The sequence below is a fragment of the Vespula vulgaris genome, chromosome 3 (genome assembly GCF_905475345.1).
Source record: "Vespula vulgaris chromosome 3, iyVesVulg1.1, whole genome shotgun sequence".
In the NCBI taxonomy this organism is placed as follows: Eukaryota; Metazoa; Arthropoda; class Insecta; order Hymenoptera; family Vespidae; genus Vespula; species Vespula vulgaris.
In genome coordinates, this window is record NC_066588.1 from 1969225 (window position 1) to 1980000 (window position 10776).

Consider the following 10776-nt stretch of genomic DNA (forward strand, 5'->3'; position numbering starts at 1 on the left):
TTAGTTGTTGAGAATCAATCGGTATATAACGTAGATTGGTAAGAACATAAACGTTCTTTAAACTTACGTGTCTAACAACATTCTTGTGCCCATCGTTAGATGCTTCTTCGACGTTTATTTGAATCCCTGACATGCCGTGCGGTGTTGATTCCTCGTGAAAGCAACTGGACAGAGCACTCTCCTGCTCGTGATTAGTAAAGGTCGATGACTCTTCAATCTTCATCATTCGTTTAGCTTCGATCGATCGAATTGTTTTATTCAGAAGCTGCTCTCTTCCAAGTTTCACTTGTCTTTTATTTCTTTTTCTATCTCTATCTCTATTTCTCTTTCTATCTCTCTCTTTCTCTGTCCCTTTAATTTATCACGGATTCCACAAGAAACCCCACTCGATTATCCCCGAAAAATTTAACGCATGTCCCGTGACGACTATCCTCCCTCTCTCTCTCTCTCTCTCTCTTTTTTCTCTCTCTTTGGCAAACCGATCAAATTCTAAGTCTAGAACCCTCCGCAAGAATATAGGAACTTTGACCTCGTATTAGACTAGCTGATAGCCAATATCTGCTACCACGTCCTTTCTCTCCCTCGGATATACGAGCTGAGAGCAGGACGAACGAGTCCTGTTCCTTTCTCTCTACTTGCGTTTCTATGTAGTATAGCAACAGGTGGGTTCCTCCTTGGTGTTCGGGTCTACCTTTCCTGATTCTTTTTTTCTTTTTTTCCTTTTTACGATTTCTTTCTTTTCTTTTTTTAGAAAATCGTGCACGGATTCACGAAAGAAAAATACAAAAGAAAATTATTGTTGGGGGATTGATCCTAGCGTTCGAATCACGTGCGAATCTTTTTCCTTTATATATCTAAATATATCCGTATATTTCTATATATAGATATATATATATATATGAGTTCCGCACGCCGTTTCGTGATCGTCTCTCTCGCACGCGTGCGACTAGAGCCGCCGTCGCATCTGGCCTTTGGACTGGCTGGCAAGAGACCATCAGATCGGTTTTATACCTTCGTATCTCCCACTCTACACTCGCGGTCTCGCTCCGCGAGCTCGCTCACGGCACGTCGATCCTGCACACGGGCAGTTCCACCACGGCCGAGAGGATCGATCTTTTTTTCTTCCTCTTTCTCCTCCTCCTCCTCCTCCTCCTCCTCCTCCTCCTCCTCCTGCTCCTCCTCCTCTTCCTCTTCTTCCTCCTCCTCATCACCAGACACGCATACTCGTACGCGAAACGACATGTTAAGATAGAAAGAGAGTCACCGATTGTGTGTGTACTACGCTCGGCTCTAAACGCAAGGACGATCGACAGGAGGAGGACGAGAAAGAGAGAGGGAGAAGGGCCTCCGCTCGTGCCCTAGCTCTCCTGCTTCGCTCGACAACCAATACCCAATCGATTTTTCCACTTTTCATTTTCTTTTTCTTTTTTCTTCCTTCTCCTATCTTTTTTTTTTCTTTTTTTTTGTTTCTTTCTGTCTGCCTGTCTGTCTATCTCTATCTATCTATCTATCTATCTATCTATCTATCTATCTATTTCTGTCTCTCTCTTTTTTCCTATTACCTACTCGTTTGTAAGTAGATAACGAGGCCTTACTACCTGTTACCTTTGATTTTGCTATTTACTCGTTATAAATGTCTCGTATTGTCCCGACCGAACAAACTCCAACGAGATCGTCTACTTTAGTTCCCAACTTGACACGTAATCGTAACACGTAATCGTTCGATATTAGCTCGATAGATCTGAGAATACAAGTTGTTTGGTGTACGAAAAACTGGTTCCTTTTGTCGAAATTCTCTATGACATTCGGTTTTAGAGACTTCTCGATACTTTGATGACAAGGGTCTCGCTTCTGTTTGTGTATGGTATACGTTTCGTGTGTCTGTCATTTTTGTATTTTCATTTATCTCGTTATATTATCTCGACGGACGAGATCATCCCGACCAATGAGATCATCCTATTATTTATTTCTATTTTTCATTTCGTTCTTTCCTCCACGTTGGGCGTCTTTTTCTTTTTATTATTATTATCATCTTTTTTGTTTGTTTTTAATTTTTACTTTAATTCTTTTTTAATGGTTATACAGGTATTCGTTCCACGAGAGATATATCGCTATTTCGTTCGAACGAAAAAATATCTGACTTTGTTTCGAAGAAGTTTATACCTACTTTTAACAATACCCCTTTATCCTTTGTTCTTGAAGTCGGTAAGATTATTCTTATCTTTTCTGCATGCTACCGGATTTATGTCGTTTTATTAAAGAAACCACTTTTATATCTCGTACTCTGCACGATCTTATTTTAATTTCTTCGTACGCCGATCGCCATGACTCGCTTGTCTCATCTTTCTGCGGCTCGTATATCGGCCATGTCTGGACAGCAACCTCGAGCGAGTTCTTTGCTTCTCTACAACGTGGATTATAAGAGGTCTCCGGGATGACCAAAACGAGGAAAGAGCTATTGTATAGCTTCTCATTGGAAACCTGTTCTGTCTTTTTTCATGCAAACATGCGTAGGTACTCCCCGTTCGAGATAGAGTGCAAGACAAATCCTGTAATTTCCTTTCAGTGTGTTTTCCATGTTCCTCTTTACTTTTCATCGAGTTGAAATATTATTTTTGTTCCTTATTTTTTTCTTCTTTTCTTTTCGTACGTACTTTCGGCCAGGATCTATCATAATCATCTTGAACTACACGAATATGGCTACCAACATGAAAGCCCCGATGGTCGAGCATCGTCGATATTTCATAATTCTTGGTGCAACTAGGCGGTATTCGCGTGGGAGGATAGAGATTCCCGTGCAAAGGTAATTCCGTAGCAATCGTATAACCGTCTAATGTCCCGTTACGACAGAATTCATGACGTGAAATCCGGGTCATGATAGAACGCTGTCGTGGATGATCGCGTGTACTGTTCGATCGAATAGAATACTATTTCGCATATACCGAATCGTGTAGGTATCGCTCGGGTCGGTCAAAGAACAAGTTTATTTCTTTTCACGTGTGAAAATCCGTGATGATATTCTTTCCGAAGAAATAATCCGAAAATCGAACGGGAAAAAGAAGATTTACTTTTTATCAACGAAATTCACAAATTCCGTGTCCTCGATATTTTTACGTCAACTCGGAAGAATAACATCCTTTCCGCGCTAGGAAACGCAAGGCTGTTGAAAAAAGAAAGAAAAAAGAAAAAGTATATTGCTTTCGAACAAATAGCTGACATCTCGTTCGTTTCCTCGGCCAATTTCGTAACCTTGAGATTTTCGACGAAATGTAAAATCCGAGAAAAGCAATTGCAAGTCATCAATTACAACACGATACTCCCTAAAAATCATTAGCCGGTTTTTTGGTAAGATGTAATCGATGCGTCACGCATCTGTAATTCACTTCGACGACGAGGGGAGGATCGCGCAGCTTCGATCGATTCTCTGAGTCACAGCAATGATCTTTTTTCTTTTCTCGTCTTTTTCTTTTTTTCTCCCCGGATCTTTTTGATGCCGAGGACGCGGAAGGCGTAAGCATGCTCGTTAGAACTCGACTATTCCTCCTGAGGCATCGTTCCTTAACAACGAGATACGACGATAACGAGGAGGAGAATAAGAAGAAAGAATTATATATTCCGATCACAGGCGGTAAACCATGCTCGAGATCGCTCTATTTCGGGCAAGGACTTTGACGGCTTCCTTCCTGTAACGAGTCAAGTCGTCATCGTTTGCGTTCGTTTAAATAGCACCTCTCTGAACAGTCAGCTACCTAGCGAGAGTAATCGCGAGGTCGCGAATCTCGCGAAACGATCTCGATTACTAACACGACGTTAAGTGGCTCTCTCTCTCTCTCTTTCTCTTTCTCTGTGTTTCTTTCTCTACTCACTTCCACCTCCACTTCCACCTCCACCTTCATTTCCACCTCCTCCTTCCTCCTCCTCGACCTCCAGTTTTCCCAAGCCAAGAAATTACGTGGCTCTTTTCGAAGGCACACCGATCTCTCCGCACGTAGACGACGCGTCTCTCGTTCTCGCGAAATTCATACTTTTAAACGATTCGTGCGTACCCTGTTCCATCTATCTTTTTTTATTTTTCTCTCTCTCTCTCTCTTTTTTTTCTTTCTTTTTTTTCTTTTTTTTCTTTTTTTTCTTTTTTTTTTTTTTTTTTTTACTACGAAATACGACCTTCGAAACTTATTTCGCGATTCCACGAAATTCGTGACGAATTTTTCGCAAGTTGAAATACTACAGACTTATCGATTTTACGCAATACGAAGGACAAGAGTGGTCGCATCGTTCGATACTTTTCAATCGATCGAGGTTAGAAATCGATCCATCGATCGATCCTTCGATCGGAAACTTTTTGCATACCTCTTGCTTGAATATACTTGCCAGGATAATTACGAGCGATTATTGAGAAGGAACGAAGACAGAAAGAAAGAAGATACATCGAAGGAACGTATTTACGATCGCGTGACAATTTTTATGAACACATAGAGAGACAATCAATCGATTGGCTTCTTCTGTCGTTTTATCGAATGCAAATTTATATCGCGGAATTATACAGAACTCTTAGATAGATAACGCGTTTGTTTTCAAGTCCAGTTTTGTTTTTCGTTAAAGCGAGAAGAAAAATTATCGTAATGCAACGATCATCATCGTTTCTCCGACGGTTAATTAAAATTCTTTATCCTTCTTACTTTATCCTAATCAGGTCGATTAATCAGCTTGAATATTCCCGTTAAATGGCAATCGAGATGACGTGTAAGGTGTTATTAAATTTCAAGTGCAACGTTCGAATCACGTTATTCGTCTAAAAAAAAAATTACCTATTAAATTATCTGCACACTTTACACACACACACACACACACACACACACACAGACACACGTTATATGCTATACGTTTTCACGAAGTCAATTCAGACTCCAAGCTGAACCAAAGAATTTCAAGCCGTTAGGCGGAAGTAAAGAGTTAGGGATCCAGATCCCTTTCAAGATCCTTACCTGTACCATACGTCATTGTCTCTCTTTCTCTCTCTCTCTCTCTCTCTGTCTTTTTATTCGATCTTTCGGCACTCTCTATTCTGTCTCTTTCGATGGAGCAAGGTCAACACTTTCGACAGCTTCCTGATCCATGTCGTGCTCGAGCCTTCGATACGTGCTTCGCTTACCTACGTGCGTGCGTGCGTGCGAGCGAGCACACGCGGCCAATAAAAGACAGAAAAAAAAAAAAGAAAAAGTCGAACGTTCAATGATAATATCGATCGTTTCCGATCGCGAGCAAGGTTAAAAGGGATTGGCTATCTGGTGCTCCTTTCAACTTCTCTCTGTCTCTCTCTTTCTCTCTCGCTGTTTCTCTCATTATGTTTTTCTGAGAGAGAAACAGAGAGAGAGAGAGAGAGAGAGAGAGAGAGAGAGAGAGAGAGAGAATGTTTTTGTCTTTCTCTCTTCCTCGTCTTCTTCGGAATTCATTTCATTTACTGCCCATCGGGTGGCCGTACGAACCTTCGCTCCGTTAAAATTAATTACGCGTCCATCTACCTGTTTCTCACCTTCTTACATCCTGCTGGCGATTGTTTAACGCCACGAGCGTGTAAGTAATCAGTAAATCGCGCCTTTTAATTTTATTTATCTTATAATGTTTAATGCTATCAATCATTAAAAAAAAAAAAAATAAAGAAAGAAAAAAGAAAAGAGAAAAACGATTGTTCTCGATTTACTGACATCATTATTGGAATATTTTAGAAAATTGTATGCATCGATCCACTCTAGGCATACTCCAAAGAATTCGAATCGTGCTGATGATAAGATTATATATATATATATATATATATATATATATATATATATATATATTACACATTATCAGCTTTAGCCCACGTTCAAGATAGAAATGGAGATAGAGATAGAGATAGAGCTAGAGATAGAGATAAACGAAGGATGACTAGACATGTTCGGTCCATCCTGAACTCGCTTTGCTCGTTGAGGGATTATGCAGATAGTGACCCAACGAAGATGCACGTTGCAGAGCTCAGGGACGAGAGTGGCTCTTTGCATATTCATGATTCTCCTATCGGACGTTCATTGTAGTATCATTGTACCAAAGATCTTCTATCTAGCGATAGATCGTCTCGGTCAAAAGTATAAAATCATAAGTCCATAGCCTGTTTAATTTAATTCTAAGACCAAATTATTATGCCTTTTGTCATGAAAAATTAAATTGTTGATAGGTGGAGTCAGTATGTTAGATAATATTGTTATCTCACGAAAGAGAGATGTTTGTAAATCACAAAACTTTCCCTATCGTCGTCGAAGAAGATTCTCGTTGATGACGAAATATATGTAATAGATGATTGCCTCGATAAAAGTCTCTTTCTCGTAGGTTAAAATAAATTCGAGACCGATTTAACCGATAACAAAATATTTCTGATTGAGTTTAAAAACGATAGGGAGAAAGATAAGAAACGCGTTTAAGGTTTGACGTATATCGTCTCATCGAAAGGTTCGAAACGTATAATTCTGTGAGCGAGAGAACCAGATCGAAGTAATAATTAGTAAACACGGATATCCTTCTGCTCGACGTAAGATGCCATTGAGATAGTCGAGCGTAATCATTTTTAATAGAATGTATTATATTAAAAATGCACGAACGGATCGTTTTTTAGACTAAATAATTTCGCTATATATGTTAATGCGTTAAAAGGCGTTCCTCGTTTCGGAATAATCAATCTATTAAAAAAAATTTGCGAAAACATTAAAACGCGTTATTTCTTCTCGTTCTCTTACGTGTTCTTATTAATTTGATTGTTTCGAAATCATTTGATCATGTGACTCGTTGAACGAAACTATAGACGTAACCCGGAAAAAAGATTTCTTTATCGATCGATCGACGTAGATCGATAGACAGGTGAATCGACGAGTTGGAATCGTTTCACGTCCTGATACCCAAATGAAGTTTTTCAACAGGAACTATGACGCAAGTAATGCAGTTGTTTTGCGGTCTTTGCGATTAGGTATGTAGATGGAGATTCCAGTCGAATTGATCGACTTAGGCGGCGAACCCCGCCTTTGCATCGACGTGAACGCGTTCGTTCTATGGTGTTGGATATCTATGCTCGAGAATGTCTTCGTGCGGGAAGCAGAACCCGAACCCGGACACGGTTCCCTCGATCTCGTGCATTACGTTATTGCAACGTTGTTACCGATTCGATCGACCGTTTATCTAGTCGACCCAGAACCGCATATCCGTGCCCGTGAACTCGAGACACCCGGTATATAACATTCTCACCGTTCGCCTTATCGACCCTTTAGAAATTTCGTATCTCTTAGTTTCCTCATTAAACGAGCAAGCAATCCGATATTTCATAATGATTCGAGAAAACGTTAAATCTGAGAAACGTAAAAGCTGTTCGATTAATCCGACAGACGGCATCTAAGCATATTCAAAAGATTTCGATCTCTTTATCGACCTATGTCGATCTTGTCGATCAATTTCCTATCAACGATACGATTATTCGTATTTAACGTCGCGTGTCTTTATTTAAAAAAAAAAAAAAAAGAAAAGAAGAATGAAAGAAATAAAGGGGTAAGGTTATATTTCAGAAAGTCGACGGGTCGTAATGACGTAACTTGTAACGCCTAATTAACGAATTCGCGAGGTAAATCGATAATTAGCATCCCGGATTTCGTGATCTGTGACTCATGGTTGTTGCTCGGTGGTCTTCATGGTGGTCGGTATTGATCTCTTTAGAGAATTATAGAGAAACGTTTCGATACATTCGAGAAAGGAGGAAGCATGTCTAAAACATACTTTGCATGTATAATTATGCATTCGTAGATATATTCATAGGTGAGATACATTGGCTATTGAAAATTGCATCTTGACAATTGGTGATAATCTCTTTCGACATTTTCAAAACGATTATGTCATAACTCTCTTTAAATCAATTACGTTTCAGTGTTAGCGTGTTATTGTTTAACGAAAAGACTTATACAACGTGGTCGTTAGCACTATGGCTCCTATTTGGAAGTCGATAACATAAAATAATCGCTACTTTCCTAAACAGAAAGAGAGAGAGAAAGAGAAAAAGACAGAAAGAGAGAAACTCTTTTGTAGGGTCCGTATTGCTGCCGTAATCGTTCGTGTTTGACTTTTTATCATTCCGCTATCGGAACGCTGCCATAATTTCTCGATGCCGGATTGGCGCGAATGCATTCTCATTCTCGGGTCTTTCACTCTCTTTCTCTGTCTCTTTCTCTCTTTCTCTCTGTCTCTCTCTTTCTTTACGATATGCTTTCGCTGTTAAAATACCTACTCGCTCGAGAAATGTCGAGCTCCTACGCCAGCGATATCCGGGGCCAGAAATATATTCTTGAAACCCATTCCTTCTGAATTTTTCTCTCCTTCTTTCTCACTTTTCTTTTTTGATTTTTCTTTCCTTTTTCTATCTCTTGTTTCTTTTTCTTTCTTTCTTTTCTTACATTTTTCATTTTTTTCATCGTTCATTCGTCTTTCGCAATTCTTCCTTTAAGTGTTTCCAAGAAGCGTTGCCTTTACGGTAAACCACGCTTATCGAGACACGTGCCGAAGAGCAATACGACGGATGTTTCTTCTTTTTATCTTAGCAGGACAAAAGGACAAGAGATACGCGATACTTATAACAATCTTCTTCTTCTTCTTCTTCTTCTTCTTCTTCTTCTTCTTCTTCTTCTTCTTCTTCTATTCTTTCTTCTTCTTCTTTTCCTTCTTAGCATCGACATCCGGATCGATAGGAAAATTCCAAACGACGAAAAGAAGGAGTGTCGGTTGTTTGTGGAAAATTCTTGAAAAAAATCTGCATTACAAATTTTATTACGTTCCTACTGTATAACCTTACTTACTTTTTTGTCTTCCCCGTGTAAACAAGAGAAAATACGAGAGAAAGAGAGAGAGAGAGAGAGAGAGAGAGAGAGAGAGAGAGAGAGAGAGAGAGAGAGAGAGAGAGAGAAACGAATCAATACGTTCATCGCACTAACGCAAAACAATTTCAATTTTCTTCTCTTTCTCTCAATCGTTTCGATCGATTGGCTCGCGTTTTCAGTCAAAGTATAAAATTCTTCCTTAAGAAGAATCATGATCGAGTTGTGCATGGCGAGCCTAAAGAGAACGCTATCTCTCCTACGTGTCGCAAAGCACGCATGTACATGATTTGTATCTTAGGTAAGTCGAAAAGAAAGTGGCCATCGGAAGAAGGCGCGCCTTCGTAACGCCTATGTACACGTGATTTAATATTGGCGCTAACTTTTCACGTGTTCCGAGGAAGTATTTACGTAATCATCTTACAGACATCTACCAGACCAGTCTATTCTTCTTCTTTTTCTTCTTCTTTTTCTTCTTTTTATTTTTCATTTTCTTCTTCCTCTATTGCCTTGTCCGACGTCTTGTTAATCCATGGGTACTTTTATTATTCGATCAAAGATAACGAAATAAAAAGAAAGAGAGAGAGAGAGAGAGAGAAACGAGTAACTCGAAGTAATCGAGTTGTAAACACGACTGCTTTATTCGACTTTATACGATTTTTTTATATTCTTTTTTACGTAATAGTATAGTGTCGAATTGTAGAGAGAGAAAAAGAAATATCGCGCGATCGAGGAGAGATAATTTTCCGTATCTTCTCTACTATCTTCTTTTCGAAAAGTTGCACGATCCGTCAGGATACTTTTTTAATGAAACGTATCGCGCTGCAGATTCGTTTGTCCCGCGTTTTTCTTCGCTATCGATACAATCGATAATGTAGGACATTCGAGATTTAAAAAAAATTGACAGAAAAAATGATTAAAAAAAAAAAAAGTTCGTGGAATCGAGTTCTCACCGTTACCAACGATGATAAATGTTGCTAAAAAAGCATTGAGGAGATATAATTAGCTCGATGAGACTATGTATTTAATGATAACTACTCGAACAACGACCGAGTTACAAGTTGTACTCTTATATATATCATAAGTTCGATCCAACTTGTTGCCAACGTAGCCGTATAAATCGTGACGCCTGTACTTGTAATTCAGCTTGGACGTCCTTCGATAGCAAAATTATAATTATATACGTTTGATCTCGATGAGTAACGTATCTCGGAATTCTCTCTCGCGTCATCGATTAACATTTAATTACTTTCTTTGCTCCTTTGGAAGAAATTATCCTGATCCTTTTTCGTCGAATTGGTAAATTTACGTACGTACGTACGTATGTATTTATATATTTATTTACTTACTTACTTACTTACTTACTTACTTACTTACTTACTTACTTATTTTTTTTTTCTTGTTCGATCGTTTAAAAATGTTTATCGCAATCTATGTCGAAACGAATGTTCGACGAGATTTTAAACGTTCGAGCTCGGATTGCCTTGACACGACAAAGACGATTTTTCATTTTACGGTTAAGTTCATTAATTAGAACATTAATTAGAATAATAACGAGCAAGCAAGTTTCAACTGCTTCCTCGAATGTTTTCTCGTCGGTGCTGATTAAGGAGCCTTGCACGCGATGCGTGTCACCAAGATTGATCGGATTAAAAGAGATTATTCTGGGAAGGGAGAAACGAAGAAAGAGGCGAGAGAAAACTCGTCTGCTTTCGACAACGACGACGACGACGACGACGACGATATTCTGGACAAAATTACTCCTCACAGTGAGTCTTTCTTCCCGGACGTGTTTCTTGGTCAAACGCGTTTCTGTTAGTGGCATAGTCGTTCGTCATCGTCTTTCGCTTATGATTGCAGACGATCCACAATGACTTCGTCGTTTTGTTTTGAAGAT

The 10776-nt window shown here is 39.2% G+C and overlaps 2 protein-coding genes across 4 annotated transcripts in view; one reads left to right on the forward strand and one right to left on the reverse strand.

Annotated features, from left to right (window-relative positions):
- The window catches only part of LOC127062576 (nuclear migration protein nudC), a 70314-nt gene that overhangs the window by 15084 nt on the left and 44454 nt on the right, over positions 1-10776 (forward strand). The gene's annotated exons all lie outside the window — the stretch shown is intronic.
- LOC127062577 (TSC22 domain family protein 1) overlaps positions 1-10776 on the reverse strand; it is a 50365-nt gene that overhangs the window by 13853 nt on the left and 25736 nt on the right. The window contains exon 1 of one of the 3 annotated variants that reach the window (XM_050991059.1): positions 68-1142. The exons of 1 other annotated variant lie outside the window; for it this stretch is intronic. In XM_050991059.1, the coding sequence (XP_050847016.1) occupies positions 68-226 (159 nt within the window). In that variant the 5' untranslated portion in view covers positions 227-1142. Of the gene's footprint in view, positions 1-67; positions 1143-10776 lie in introns of those variants that run through there. One more of the 3 variants, XM_050991060.1, reaches the window with a different exon arrangement.